The sequence below is a fragment of the Psittacula echo genome (assembly GCF_963264785.1).
Source record: "Psittacula echo genome assembly, chromosome: 6".
NCBI classification, from domain to species: Eukaryota; Metazoa; Chordata; class Aves; order Psittaciformes; family Psittacidae; genus Psittacula; species Psittacula echo.
In genome coordinates, this window is record NC_137743.1 from 40,351,758 (window position 1) to 40,367,519 (window position 15,762).

At 41.0% G+C, this 15,762-nt stretch overlaps 1 protein-coding gene across 2 annotated transcripts in view; it reads right to left on the minus strand.

Moving 5' to 3' along the window:
- CACNB4 (calcium voltage-gated channel auxiliary subunit beta 4) overlaps nt 1–15,762 on the minus strand; it is a gene marked incomplete at both ends in the record, with an annotated part of 106,491 nt that overhangs the window by 9,966 nt on the left and 80,763 nt on the right. For both annotated transcript variants that reach the window (XM_080621504.1, XM_080621505.1), the window contains 8 exons: nt 1,024–1,119; nt 3,260–3,411; nt 5,031–5,140; nt 9,314–9,372; nt 11,543–11,623; nt 11,731–11,750; nt 12,117–12,193; nt 14,548–14,678. In XM_080621504.1, the coding sequence (XP_080477630.1) occupies nt 1,024–1,119; nt 3,260–3,411; nt 5,031–5,140; nt 9,314–9,372; nt 11,543–11,623; nt 11,731–11,750; nt 12,117–12,193; nt 14,548–14,678 (726 nt within the window). The remainder of the gene's footprint in view (nt 1–1,023; nt 1,120–3,259; nt 3,412–5,030; nt 5,141–9,313; nt 9,373–11,542; nt 11,624–11,730; nt 11,751–12,116; nt 12,194–14,547; nt 14,679–15,762) is intronic.

Consider the following 15,762-nt stretch of genomic DNA (forward strand, 5'->3'; position numbering starts at 1 on the left):
CAGTTGCTTTAACATCTACATAACACAACAATAGGTCTTCTAGAAGCAGTATCTGGGCATTTAGGGTCTGACATTCATTCTGCTTATCTCAACTCTCAGATTTGTTCCTAGACTGTTCCAAGACATTTCTTTTGTCAGCACTTTGCCTACTTTAAGCAGAGAGAATGATCGTGGAAACCTTTCCAGTGTCTATTCTGATTTTCTCCGAATTAATCTGATTTCTACTCAGTTCTTTGGCATGAGAAAGTTGGGCAATCACCAAGCCATGGTGATGATCATTCCCTGACTGGACTGATCATTCCCTGATATGAACAGTCATCTCTATGCTACCAGACTGATGTTACACACAGCTGTTAACGCTGTAAGAACAAGTCCGCCTCCAAGTTTGCTTCCACTGAGTGGCTTTCTCTGTCGCAGAAACCAGGTGTGGTTTTCAAAACTAAAAGCAAGTTCGAGCTGCCCTGTCCAAACACTTGTAAAGGTTTTCCCCACAGCACTGCCTGCCTAACCAGCTATCTAGCAGGACCTCTGGTCTTTAAGCAGCAGGTCATTCAGTGTGAGTAATAGGTACCGTTGATAAAATGGTTGGTGAGCAGTGGCTCCGATAGGTACCTGTATGGTGTGTCTGGACTCACTGCACAGATGAAGGAAAGTCCTGTGCAGCCTCCTCCCAAGACAGGAGTCTGAGACTTTGCCCCTTTGGGACCTTAAGATAGCACTGCTCCACAAATGATGTCATTTGCTCATGTGCTAGCAGATCAGTTTTCTAGACATCATTTTTGACCTGTGACCTTGCCAAAGATCATCATAAATCCAGCACAGGAGATAATAAGGGTGAAAGTATCGCACAACTTGTTTCTTAGCAATAAAATCTGATGGAGAGTTGCAGCTGCAGGGCTGACTGAATCACCATGAAGTGAAGTGATAACATGCGAGCTTGGCTACTATAATCAAGGACCAACACAGCAGAAATCGTTAAAACTCCATGTATCACAGGTTCTTTAGCCTTTCTTCTGTACTTACTGGTGGGCACTGTGCAAGTTTATCGGCTGCCACCAACTGAACATTCAAGTGTTTACTTTGTGACTTCCCTCTAGATTTTATCAGCCGCTGCAAAACCTGACAGAGGAAAAGAGGAAAAAGTGAGTTTAAGAATCATGTATCTCCATAAAGCTCAGCCTGCCATCCCATTGGAGGGTTTCCAAGTTTAGAAGCTCTCTTTCGTAATCAACAAAATTGGTAAAATTTTGTCCTTGAATAGAAGCACAAACCTTTCTGATAACCCCCCTGAAAGCTGTGTACATTTCACTCTGCATCACACTTGATCCCTCGCAAATATGTCAAGTGCAGTATAAACGGTAATTTTGCTTTCTTCTACTTGAATAGGTTATTTTTGACGAATGTGCTCTTCTAGAGGACCATGAAAATTATATACATACAGAATTATACTGGATTGTTGCAGCACAACAGTTGCTGCAGCACATTACATTGTGTAGCAATATACTGTTACTTAATCTATTCTGAGGTGTATTTTGGGTACAGAGGTATTTTACACACACAGTTTATATTACTCTTCTTTTTTCCTTCCACTGTGTTCATTACCAGAATCTGAGGGGTGGAAAACTTAAGAAACCTAAATCATTTCTCTGTAAAGTTTCAAAGAAAATTACAGGATCACAGAACAGGTTTTTAAGTCGGAAGGACCCATAGAGGTCTCTGTGCCAACCCTTCACTCAAAGCAAGGCCAGGATCAGACTGCTCAGGTCTTCATCCCGCAGAGTTCTGAACACTTCCAAGGAGACGCCACCACCTCTCTGAGCCGGGACTGACCCATCTTTGCTTGTACAGCCCAACATACAGCTCATTCTCTGCTGCAAGGGAACACTGCTCACTCCTGTCCAAACTGTTACCCACCAAGACCTCCCAGGGTCCCTGGCTGCAGAGCTGCCCCCCAGCCAGCCAGCCCCAGCCTGGCCCGAAGTAGGAGGCTACCAGCTCAGGCACAGGAATTGGTATTTGCCTGTGCTGAACTTCAGGAGGTGCCTGACAGATCATTTCTGCAGCCTGCCAAGGTCCCTGTAAATGACAGCCCTGCTGTCTGGCACATTAACCTGCCTCAGAACAGGTACTGTCCACAACCTTGGTCATTAACAAAGTCATTAACAAAAATGTTGAACCGTACTGGCCCCAGTACAGATCCCTGAGTGACACCACTGGCAACCAGCTGGACTCTGACCAGCACCCTGAACCCAGCAGGCTCTTGGTGTAATCCAAGACAGTCTTTCATGGGCTCCTGCTGAACAGACCCCTGAACAAGCCACTTCAAGTGCCTAGGTCTGTAATTCTGTTAACTGTACTGCTCACTTTTCTCAGGATCTTAAATTCCACCATCTCATGGTTTCTGCAGCCAAGTTTGTCCTAGACCTCACAACTCTGTCCAGTTCTTCCTTTTTCCACCCAGAAACAGGTCCAGCAGAAGCTCCCCATCATCTTGCTGGTTATCTGCACCAAGAACTGGCATATGGCTCTCCAGAATGCCACAGTGATCACTCCAGCAGGTGTTGGGCACATCCCACCACTGCTGTGCTATTCCATGGGATCCAAAGCCTCTGTCATGACTCTAGGCCCCCTTCTGGACTAATAGCCATCCATTATCATGGTGGGGTCTGTGCTGTGCTCATGAGCAACAGTCCCATTCCCACTGTATGGCAAAAGCTGGCCCAGTGGTCAACCACTGGTCCAGACCCAGCCGTGGACTGTGTATCAACATGCCTTGGTGGAAGCCACAGACAAAAGCAGACAGGCTTTGTTTGTGATCAACAGACAATCATCATTAACTGCCTGGGGAGTGGGCAAAGGGCCGAGTGCCTTCTCAGAAGCTCAGCTTAAAGTTAGGGCTTGTGGAGAGACAACCCAGAACTACAGCTGTGTTGGGGAAAGGGGGCTGCAAAGAGACTGCCAAGGGGAACTGAGAGTTACAGGAAGAATTTGCTCATCAGGTATATTTTTTGTCTACTTAACTGGTGGGTTCCTCGTCTAAGGCTCAGCCTAAGACTTCATTAATGTTTAGGGCAGAAACAAGAAACTGCATCAGACGCTCACTTGTCAAGCCCTCAATATAAAAAAAAAATAAATCTTTTTTTTTTTTCTCTTCATCTCATTCTTGATTTCTTCAGATGCAGATATCACACCGCTCCCTCCCACACTGCCCTCCAGGTCCCTCTCAAACACACATTTTTTTAAGGGTCTGATACATTACCTTTGGAGAAGACACCTTAACATGGACAATAATTGGTGCTAAAGATGTCTTGATAAGTTGTGCAGGGTGATTGATAGTGTCTGCATCTAGGACAACCAGTTGTAAGGACCTTGCTAGCTCAAAGATTCTTTCAATTTCACTCTGTACTTCAGCTAGCAAAGGAAAACAAAACAGGTGAAAGCCATTTGATCCCAGCATTGCTTAAGACAAAAACATCATCACCCATTTATTTTCACAGACTGTATGCATTCATTATGTGAACTCCATATGTGAATTAATGTAATTGCCAAAAACCAACCTATTACTCAAGGCAATTTTTTAAATAAATATTACCTTTGAGACAATTCTGTCGCCTGAAAATGTCTGTACCATGTTCCTTTATAATATCAGTGTATTTAAACACTGCATACAATTAAATATATGTTTCTATTAACACAAAATAGACGTAAGCGTATTTTCCAAATCTGCTAAATAGCTTTTTTTTTTTAATTTAGAGACAAAGCAATGTTTTAACAAATGGATATTTCTTAAAGCTTTTTTTTTTTTGTTCTTAGATTGCAATTCTGATTTAATTTAAACTAGAGTCTGTATGAAAAGCAGAACTGTGACTTCCTAATTCTATAACGACAAAAAAAAGCTTATGTTAAATAATCAGCACAGCATTATTTAAAAAGACAGTAATGGCAATGTTCACACCAAAGCACTTTTGTAGAAAAAGAGAAATTTATTTCCATGTAAATTATGTTTCTGTTATTCACTATTCTGACCCTTCTTAATCATTCACATGCACAGGACAAATTTTAAATGGATAAACTCAGCACAAATTGAAGCCTGTAAGAAGCCTATACCACCAAAGCACAGAAGATCTGTGTGCCAGCAACTCACATGCATTTAATCTGCCTGAGAGCTGTTCCACAGAGCAGTGTGTGTTCACAGGCACAAAATGATTCAGTACTCATCTTTGCAGCACTTAATTTTGGGGTGCTACTCCTGTATTAGAAGGCCAGCTAGAAGTGAAGTGTCCTATGACCTACACCTCTAGTTCAGTCACTCAGGATGTCAGAGAACTGAGTTTAAGAGCCTTTTCTTCCTGAGAAGGCTGAAAACCAACTCCTCCTAGGATGGTGCCCCAGAGACCAGGTTACTGGCTGTCATGGTTTAAACCATGACACTGGCACACGTATGATGCTACACACAGATTTCCACCCTTGTGAAAGAAATATAAAGTCACCAGGCCAGTGTAACCCAGCAGTCATGACAATGAGAGGAGAGGGGGGGAAGACCCAGAGTCTCATGGCCAGATAGCAAAAATAAGCTGAAGCTGTTCAACATTAAATACAAAACAAGTCCCAGGGTCAGGAGCAACATGTCTCCTTGTCTGGACAAGGTGAAAGCTATTTGGCACCTTATGACATGGAACTGAAGCACAGGGCTGAGAAGAGGGAGCTGTGAGGCCAGCTCACCTTGGAAGGAAAGAGCAAACCATACTAAAGGCCTCTAACTCATCTTTTACAAACAGCACCTATAATACTGCTTGCTCTAGCCCAGGTAATTGCTTAACATGAGGCTAACAAAGTACCCTGTGCTCTGTTCCCCCTCCTCAGTTAGGAAAAATGTCTCCCATTTGGGTATGTGAAATTCAGAATTGTACACTAGAATGCTGTAGACACATTTCAAATTGCAGAACTGATGACATCCTGAATGCTGAAATCCTGCCACTTTCCTCCAATATGCAATCATGTTCATAATTACCTATGTGTCAGTATCTTACCTAAACTGGATCTTGTATTTGACCGCTCAATTATTGCCCTCTTGCTTGGATTATTTAGAACAGACCTCTTAGCAAGAGAAATGTCAGCTGTCACTCTAGTTATTGATATCCTATGAGTAAGAACACAGGACAGAACAAAAACACAGTAGTCAAATTTCCAGTGCACTGTGCATGACTTACAGCTACTTTCCATTCCAAAGTGCAAATATAATAAAATACCACCCAGACATGTTTTGTAGCTGAGTTATGTCATCATTAAAGAACAATTAAAGATAAATGCTTTCTTACACTACTGTAGACTCGGGCATATAGTTTCTGCTATTCTACTTAATGCATTAGTTAACTTCTCCTCCCCAACTAAGTCATCTCCTACATGATTTCATACGGTACCATAAACCCTACAAGTTAAGTGAGTCTTCAGGCATACAAAACAACAGAGTCATAACAGTAACAGCCCTTCTCTTCCCAGACAGTTAAACCATTGATTAATCCTGATATTGCTGGGACGTAAGGAAGGGCCACTTCTGGACATCTGAGCAGACCATGTTACTCATAGCTGAGTGCCTGTGAGTCACTGAACAGAGCTCCTTGCTTTGGGACACTGGTCGTCCAACAGGCACCCTCCTTTTCCAGGCAGGGAGCTCTGCTGATGAGCTAAATGCTTGGCTCCTGGTCGAACAGGAGAAAAGTAAGTTGAGCCACAGCTCTCTGTACTGCTGGAGCCTGCTCTTTAATTTAAGGAAGGTGATTTTTTTACTTGACCTGTCAGTGAGCTGACAAGAGACAAAGGGTTATAAAACAAAACCATACAATCACTTCATGTAACATTCATTTAGGATGACTGTGATGAGCCAAGGAGCCATGAATAATGAAAAGAAAGCAAGCTGGAAATTACTAGCAGCTATTCCACAGACTGTAATTTCACTTAGAGCTGCATGAATCTTATCAGATGTAGGGTTAAAAAGAAGTGCAAGTATTTTTCTATATAATGCATAAATTCACTGCCAGAAAATGCAGTAGAGACCAGAAGTATAAATGAATTTAAAAAAGAAATGAGGGAAATTAATGGATCATGGGTCTAGAAGTCACCACAACAAAGTGACAATAAAACACGGTGGTCCAGATCACATCTCTGGCTCAGGGAGTTCTTAGATCTCTGACCACTGGAATCAGAGACATGTAACAGAGAAAGGACTGAAAATGCTCACCTACTGTGCCAGATAGAAAATAGGAAGCATTTAATTCTTCCTGAGTAAGAAGTAATTCTAAGTATCACTGTTGCTGAAAGATATTAAGGGAAAAAAAAGTGCCTTTGCTATGTTTTGTATAGAGTCAGGCTGCTCTATGCAGCAGTGATTAAATACGATCCATTTAGAAAATGATACTGTTAGAGCCTCTGCAGCAAGCATTCCCTGAAGGCCTCATGCCAGCCAGGCTTTAGCAGATTCCTTTCAGCAGGCCTGCACAGCACAGCCCTCAGGTCTTTTCTTTAGTTCACTGGCCAGAAGAGGATGTTGCAGTCACAAAAGAAGAAGCTGACAGAAACCAATTGTATTAAGACGTGAGAAAGGAGTCCTGGTAGTCCAGGTCTTAGTGGAGTCTTTTGAAAAGCTCATCCTTGGACAGTTAATTCCTTTCTTGGTAACGTGGACCTGTCACGAAATTGTAAGAAGAGATGGAAATAAAGAAAAGTGTAGGGAAAAGAAAAACTGCAAAGCCATAAAAGTTGGCAGGAGGATGAAGCAGCAGCATTTTCCTGAAGTTACTCAGAGCTAAGTCACCGGTATCAGCTTGCTTGTGGCATTTTACTTTTTCAGTGATGAAAGTTCATACTTCTACCTGATCTAGTTGCCAGTATTACTAATGGCAATAGGATTGCCAAAACATACCTCACTCCTGGCAGAATCTCTCCCTTTTACCACTTTGTGCAGACCAAGGGCATGGTGGAAGAAAAGACAGAAGAGCAAGGCAAGGAGCAGTCCTGCCTCCCAGCAGATCAGGCAGCCTAAATGGGTGCATCTAAGTGTGCTTTACACTTCCTCCTCTGTATTTAGGCACTGCTGATGTTCATGGATCAGGCCTCTACTGAGTACATAAGATCTTATCACCATGTTCCAGTATTTAAAGGGTGGCTTCAAAGAAGATGGAGACTTGTTTTCACAAGGAGTCACAAGGAAAAGATAAGGGGTAATGTGTACAAATTATTACTTGGGTGATTCTGGTTGGACACAAGGGGAAACAATCAGTCATGGGAATAACCTCCCCAGGGAAGTGGTAGACTCACCAACGTTGGACACTTAAGATCCAGCTGGACAGGGTGCTGGTCATACTTTGCCTAGAAGGGTTGGACCAGATGATCCTTGAGGTCCCTTCCGACCTGGGATTCTATGATTCTCTGATTCATATAGGGTATAAAAATATACCTTATAAACGATAGACTCATAGCAATCACGTTGTGGCAACTGGAGATGACTTACCACTTCCAGTTGCCATGGTTTCCTACTGAAAACAATGACTCTCAATGACAGGCATATGCCAACAGCTGTAAGAGAACATAATGCTGTGGGGTTTTGTAGCTATACTTACTGTGAACGGGCACCGGAGCTCACATGGTGACCTGCAGTGGAACCAGAGCAGTCACAATGCTTGGGAGCGGGGAGAGGGGGCACTGACAGGGTGCACAAACAGCTCAGAAAAGTAACAAATTTAACTGCAGGCTGCCACGTACAGTGCTTCATCTGTCAGGTTTTAAATCAATCACTACATTTGTAGGACCTGCTAATATCACTTCAGCTGGGCAACAGAAGTAGGGAAGGAGATGAGGTATTTTGCATGGAAACTGATCATTAAACATTTCATCTAAGCTGTCTGTGGGTTAGTTCAGCACTGTCACCTCCTCACTGCACCCCAAAGGTACCCTTGACCATAAAACCTACTCCACCTTTTCTAAACAAGAAACACTATTCATTTTCCTAGCGCCAATGTTTTAGGTATTTTCAAAGCTGACTTACTGTTACACACAGTATAAGCTCGTTTTCACAGTTAAAATATACTGAACAAACTAGGATGAAGGAAGGGCAGAGCATCCCAAAGACATAGCAGACACCTATGATTACTGATGAGCTCCAGTGGAAAGGAAGAGATGCCATGGACCAAGCCTGTGTTCCAAGCAAATAAATCCAAATTATCCTTCTCACAGTTCATCTGTGTTCCAGCTGAACAAGATGAACCCTCCTTACAGCTTTTGAAGTTTTGACACACTTTTTGTCTATATTTTAAGTTCTCAGCATTTCCTTCTTCAAACTGCCTTTTTAAGTGTTTTTGATTACCAAGAATATTTAAGAGTTGATTTTTCTTAGGTGTTGGTCTGAAGCACTGCTCTGCGCCTTGTTAAAATCTGCTGTTTCTGATATTTATTTCAGGGCTAGGGTGTGATTAGTTTTATTTAGAGAACATCCTGCTGTAAAAGAGCCTGGAACTTCACAACAAGTGCTGGAATGAACCTAGCCCAAATACAGCAAACCTCAAAATAAAATCAAGAGGCACTTATTATTCACACTTCAACAGCTGGCTGAGCTGTGTCCAGCAGCACACACTTCTGCATCCAATTGTTAAGGAATTTTCACATCCCTGAAGGACTGTGAATAAAACTGTACTTCCACATGCAATCACTCATGCCTTCTCACCTGTTCCATGGCATGAAAGGAAGTGGACAGCTCTTTGAAAAACTAGAAAAAAGGCAATCCTCTCAGTTCAGTTTACCCAATGCACAGTCAGCTCAGTGGCTTGGGAGCTCCAGGGGAAGGAGGATCAGCAACGACCTAGGAGCCATGCTCTGCCAAAAGGGCTCTTCCCTGGGTGGCACCATTCCCTCCAGCTCCTGGCTGAACAAAGGCCACAGCCCATCTCCAAGGGCAATATTAAAAACCTGAGCCTAGTAACGCCATCTTTAAAGATATTTTGGCATTTCCCATGTTCCCCAGTCACCTTTCATCTAGATTTCTCCTGTAACTTCAAGCTGGTAAGATAATAAGGCAGAATTATGCTGTTAAACCTAAGAAATCCTACTACAGACACAGCAGATATGAAGATACATGTACTTCTAGTAATACATTAGCTGTGCTCCACTCCACAGCTGGCTGCATTTCAGCATTGACACAGAGCCAGTAAATCAGATTTGAACATACATCAATCTTCTTACATTAAAAATAATAATTTAAAAAATCTCTAAAGATTAGTAATGCATGGGGAGGAAAAAGCATGAAAAGGACAGCATATCTCACCTCCCATCAAACCTGTGCTTCAGGAAGTCAAAGAGAGCTTTCTGCATCATGTCTGTCACCTTTGCAGAGGTGAGGAAGATTGAACAGGGAGGAATGACAGGGAGAAAAAGAAGTCAAATGTAAGAAAAGATTTAAGTAGAAGATAAGGATACTTCCAACAATCAATACCATTTATAGGCAGCAATCATTTATTTTTCATGCTATCGGCAGCACACTTTGTAATAAATACTTGCAAGTTTTCTGACTCATTCTCTAAAATACAGAATGAAGGACGTGAGAGCTGTCACTCTTTCTGCTCTTGTCTTGACTTGCACTGAGGCATTAGGGCACACCTCACCCCCTTCCATAGCAATGCCATATCCCAGCAGGCTTCAGAACACGTCAGAAGCATATGGGACTATTCAGGTAGAACAGAACATTTGTTTTTTCCTACAGTAACATTATTAGAATGGACTTAAAACTCCAGATACAGGATTTCTGATGTTGGATGACTGTTGTAACAGAAGAGAAAAACTACTCTCAGAGAAGCATACAAGCAGAAAAAGTGGATGCTCCCATTCCTGTATATGGTAAAGCATCCAAGAGGTGCTCAGCCCCAACAGCTGAGCCCCAACAGGTGTCATCTACTTTTCTGAATGAGCTCCTTGTCCTTTTCAGTGCAACTCAGGCTGACACCTATTACCTGCCAGTTCTAGACAGGAACTTAATCAAAGCCCTCAGGTCTTTGGCTGTTTAGTTATCCTAGGTTATCTTTCAAAACGGTTCCTTCAGAATTCAGTCAGAAAAACAGTAGTCAAAGGAATTTTTTCACATAGATTGCAAAGTAAGATCAATGAGTTTGCTATGTAGACCACTGTTTGTAATTGAAATTAATATCCTGTGTTACCATTTATACACCTTTATATGTCCAAAATGTCACATTTAGCATTATTTTTGCAAACAAAGGCAGGATGGCATATTTATACATGTGTGTATTAACAAACAGCCTCTCTCCCCTCCAACCTTGAGAGTCCCTAGGCAAATTAACCTGTGGTGCAGCACCTTGGAAGTCAGTGGTTGAAATTCACTCCTGTCAAGAAACATCACCATAAAATCAAAAGGTAGAGAGTAGAATACGAAGTACCTGCTTTGCTAAACTACACTTCCAATCATTCTCACAACAAAACTCAATGCAAGAACGCTGCATTATGCTAATAATGGTACCATGTTGTAATCTTCCAAGAAGAATCATTCCAATATGTTTAATAATAATATCCTGTAAAGTACTAACAACATTAATTAAGCTAAATGAAGTGTATCTTTGATTTTTATGTTCATGTTTGTTTAGTTCCCAATTCAGCAAAACACTTAACAGATGGTTAAGTTCACTGAAATGCCCTGCTAAAAGCCTATGCTCATTTAGCACGTGTTAAATGCTCATTTGAATCTGCACCAGCCTTGAAAAATTAGTGTCCTGTTTATCTGTGCGTGTTATCACACCCACTTCTATGCTGAAATAATTTAGAAGGGTTAAAGGTTTATTTATATATATATTTCAGTATACTAATAATCTTAAAAAGTCAAGAAAACCTGATAATAATTGTAATAATCTTTAGTTCCCAATTCAGTTTCACATGCTGGAGAACAAAACTAAATACACTGCAATAGTACAGCCATTCATCACTGAATTTCATGGGAAGATGGATGCAAAGCTTCTATAAGTGAAAAAAGAAGAAAGACGAGGAAGCTTCCTCAAAATTTTTGCTAATTAAGTTCAAAGCATGTGCTAGTCTGACTAAAATTTGACACGTATACAGAAGTTTAGGAGTTAATTTGACTACTCCAACTTCTTGTAGTGAAGGCAAATTCTCCTTTTCTTACTTGATTTATCAAAATATCTGTACTGAAAATAATGGATGTGCACTGTGCTCAAAGCAGTAAAACTGCAAAGAGAGCACCATGTTCTTATGCTACTTATGTTACCTACCCATTAGCTGAGGTATCACAAGTAGCAGACACTATTGTTAAGGCAGAAAAATATTCAGCTGGTACCTCACCCAAATGGTGCAAAGTGCTGATTATGCTCTTGGTTCTTATACAACACTTTTGACAATTATTTAAGCTAAGATCACTTTAAATTATCATATTTAAATTATCATATCAAAACAGTCACACTGAACCACAATACTGTATGTACAAAGGAAGATTAGAGAGAAGAAAACAGCAATTTCAAGCACCTGGACTACACACCTCATAGCCTTTCAGCGATGGACCCACCAAAACAACAGGCCTCATTGATGGTACTACATCATATGGGGGAATGTGTTCTGTCTAGAAGAAGAAAACAACCCTTCAGATCATTAGTCAAAGAAGACCCAATCCTGGGAATTATGTTTTAGAATTAAATAAAATAAAACGGAAGCAAAAGTACTACTTACCACTTTCTGTTTCTGTTTTGCTAAAAGACCAAATGAGAACTCGGTTAAAAAAACCACACTGTGTATAGCAACCAAACCACTTGCAAACAAAAATTCCTATGTCAGGGCACTCTGGATTTCTCTCACTGCACCTCCCTTTTGGTCAGCCCTCTTTAAACTGGACATTCATTCCATTCTGGGGCACCTGCCACTTCTCCTGAGATTTTTTCCCAGTCCCTTAGCAACTGCCGGATGTCTAGATATAGATGTCTTTCTCCGCCTCTGCACACAAGCAATTTCTGTAAAATGTCTTAATAAGTCAGCAAAGGAGGGAAACCTGCATTTTTCATGCATGGTTTTTAAAACAGAAGTATTAGTAAGAGTTTCCTTAAATAAATTTGTCTTACCCGTGGAAGTAGGTGTGGCTCGAAATGTGCCAGAAACCATTTCTCCAAGACTTGAAGAAGAATTTCCACTCGATTTCCTATGGTATCAAAAAGAGCCCCATTAACGCTAAGTGCCCAAAGATGCAAATGTGTGAGGTTTTAGGCAGCAGCTATGAGAAACTGCCCAATAAGAAATCAGACAGTAAAGGAGTCTGCACCCACATTCATGCTACAAAAGAAGCTTCCTCTGAAGTGAGGGGTGAAGAGCATCAGGCAGGACATGAGGAACCAAAGTGTCTGTAATTAAGTGGACCTCCATGGCTGGAAGAGCTGCTGTATACAGGCTATGAGGGGAGAGTGGGTTCCACTACAGACTGAACAAAGCTTTTCTGTTATCTGCCCCTAGGCTGGGAAACACAGAAGCTCCAGACACAGGCATCTGCTAAACTCAGAGAATAGCCCAGCTCTGCATGAGAGCCCCCACCCAACACTCCTCTGTCTTGCTGTCTCCCTACTAGCATAAATGACACATCTCTTGAGAGGTTTGGGATCTTAACTGGCGGTTTAAATAGCTTTTGTTGTGTAGCAATAGTGGTCCATTCACTGTACCTCCAAGCATCCAGCCAGGCAGTTCTGCCCGTGCTGTGCCAAGCCCTGCCCTCCTCTCTCCCTGCGTGACGCACCCTGCACAACTGCTTGTGCAGCAAACCCACAGCAGACTGGAGGGAAACTAGTCTGAGGAGGGAAAAGATGTTCAGGTGAATAAGCTTTGTAATTCAGCTCACTGCACAAGCAGCTGAGGAGGACATGGGAGGAGGGAAGAAGAGCTCAGGACAGAAAGAAAAGGACGATTTAAGCAATCTGATTCACGCAGGTGACAGTCTCATGGTACAATCCATGTCTTTACATACAGACCAGCAAGAAGATACTACTTCCCATCAGTATTTTGCCTTTGCTTTCTTGCCATGTGCTCTGCAGAGCAGGGATTGTTTACTCCTGGACTTGACAAATTCTTTGTGAACATATACTAGACTCTAGAAACCCTCTTTAATAGATGACTTTTCACTGCCTTACTGAGACAAAACCAGAATTCTTCTTATTCATGTAGAGCCTTAGTATCACAGCTAGTCACAGCCTTTAAAGAAATCTTAAGGTACAGAAACCCTATGACTGTATATAACAAAGGTGCTCAAAATAAATTATTTTATCATTATATATTACTTCCAATTTTACCATACAAATCCAGGAGTGTTAGTGCAGGCTCCTTAAAATCTTAATAGGTATCCTTTACAATATTTCTGCTCTCTTTCATACTTGATTTTATTCCTAATATTATCCATAGGTGAGATTAGAGAAAATCTTTGTAAGAATTGGTGATGCGGTGGAGTCATGCCCTTTCACACAAGCAGAGAATTTTTCTAATATGCTGTATCTGAAGCAACTATGCTAAATACTACTAGTGTCCATCTCTGAATTAGATAATCCTCTTTCTGTACATTGAGATACACTGGCTTTCTCTGAAACGATTTCAGATTTATAAAAGCAATTTGGAAAAAGCACAGTTAATGCTGTTCAGTCATTCTAAAAACATTTCCCTAGATGGTTTATACTTGAAATGATTCCTGACCTTGATTAAGTATATTAGTGTGCAAATTCCCTGACAGTACTATACAGGCTATATTTATGCTCCTCTTACTGATATCTATTAGGTCCAGATTCAGTAGGCTCATATCTCTTTACAGTACTAAAGGTTCTGTTATCTGCATGAACATTTAAATTTGGTTTTCAATTACTGGAAATAATACATTAGTAGTAATTTTAAAAAATTTAAAAAAAGAAAAAAAAATTGTGTTTTCAACCAACAGAAGAGTGACTTGAGTGTCTTAGCGGAGATTATGAGAAATCAGTTCTACTTCCTAGGCCTGTGACCAAGCTTGTATTTTTCCAGGGACTAGCAGTTTCCAAGTCTAGCAGCACGGAGACACAGAATGGTGAAGCTGGAACATGAAGAATAAAGCAGGTCAAATGACAAGGCTCATATTACAAAGTTTGAAAAGTCTCAGTTTGGCCAAAATGGAGAGGAAGACAAAACAGAAAGAAAAAACCCACAACCTTAAGAACACAACAGATGGGAAAAAAATACGGCAGCCTTTGAGCACCAACACTGACTTACAGCCATGGGGATGTGAAACACTAGCCCTTCAGAAATTTCTGTCATTACCACTCATACTGTATTACTGATCTTTCCTAAAGTCAATACACACTTTTTTGTTGTTTCTCACTGTCAATATCTAACACGTCTATTCTCTGCAAATATGTATTTTCATTTGCAATCCCAAATCAAACATTCCTCCAAATTCACTGCAATAAAAACGAATCAAGTGACCTTTGAAAATATTGTCTAGTGTCAGAAATGATTTTAAATTATTTTAAAAGGTTACAGCATTCTTACCCTCCATGGAAACGTCCTCTCTTCTGCTCCTGCTGAATGCGGATGTTCTCCAGTCTAAGCGGGCTTGGAATAAAGCCAATCTCGCAGCCCTCCTTAACCAGCCTTCCTATCCACCAGTCATTATTATATTTCTGGAACATAGAAAGGTTACTGGCTTCAGTTCAAAATGCTCCACATCTGAAACTCTGCTTTCCACAATCCTGAACTCCATGCTGATCAGTGAAACCAGACTCACACTGACACCTGAATGCTGGACAATCCGTGTGAATCTGAGTTAAGTTAAAGGTATTTGGAAGATTAATGTCTTCTTTGCAGCCAGACAGTGGAAAGCAGCTCTGCAGCAGTACTGGCTTATCTCTTAACTACCGCAACACATCCTGTGTGCTGTGACTTTTCCTCTAGTGTCACCCACTAAGGTGCTGAGGGTGATATTGATTTAATGAGACAAACCAATTTCTGGTGAACAAAGGCCACCAAGCCATATAAACTAGTCAAAGTAACACCTTCAGATCACCATCAAAACAACAGTTAATGGTTCCTTGTAAAATGTAATGGTCTACATCAAAGATACTATCACCACCACTGCCAGTTTTCCTCCCTTCTTTCCAGATATTTGTATAGATATTATTATCATGCTATTCCCTTGCAAAAACCTCACGTGGTGGAAAAGCTCTACAAACACCATTCTAGAAACCAAAATAAACACAAACTTATCCAAGACAACACAGAAAACTTACCAGCTTCAGCAGTGAACCAAACTCACATCTGGTTATGCTATGGTATACCTCTAACCAAAGTTGTGACACCTCTCTACAAATGAGGCTTTTATAGTGTCACTGCCTAGAAGTAGCTAAACTCTTTGAAGGCATACACTTTTAAATGTATGACAACTGAAGAAAAATTCACCTTTATGAAGAAACTTAAATATATACCTGAAAGTATAAGATTTAATTTTATCATTAACCTTTAGTAACACATGTTTTTCCACATTACTGGAAGTCTGCCCTAACTTTAATGATGGAAAGATAAGAACTGGTATCATAGTGGATGTCGCAGTGGAAATAGATTTGTTGTGGCTGGCTGCCAGCAGAGCTTTTGAAGAAAAATATCTGAAAACCTTACATTCTGCTATGCTTCATTAGGCACCTCAGTGTTCAAAAGAAACATTAGTTTTCACAACTGACTGTCAAGTCATCAAGACCAGCATGAGTGTAA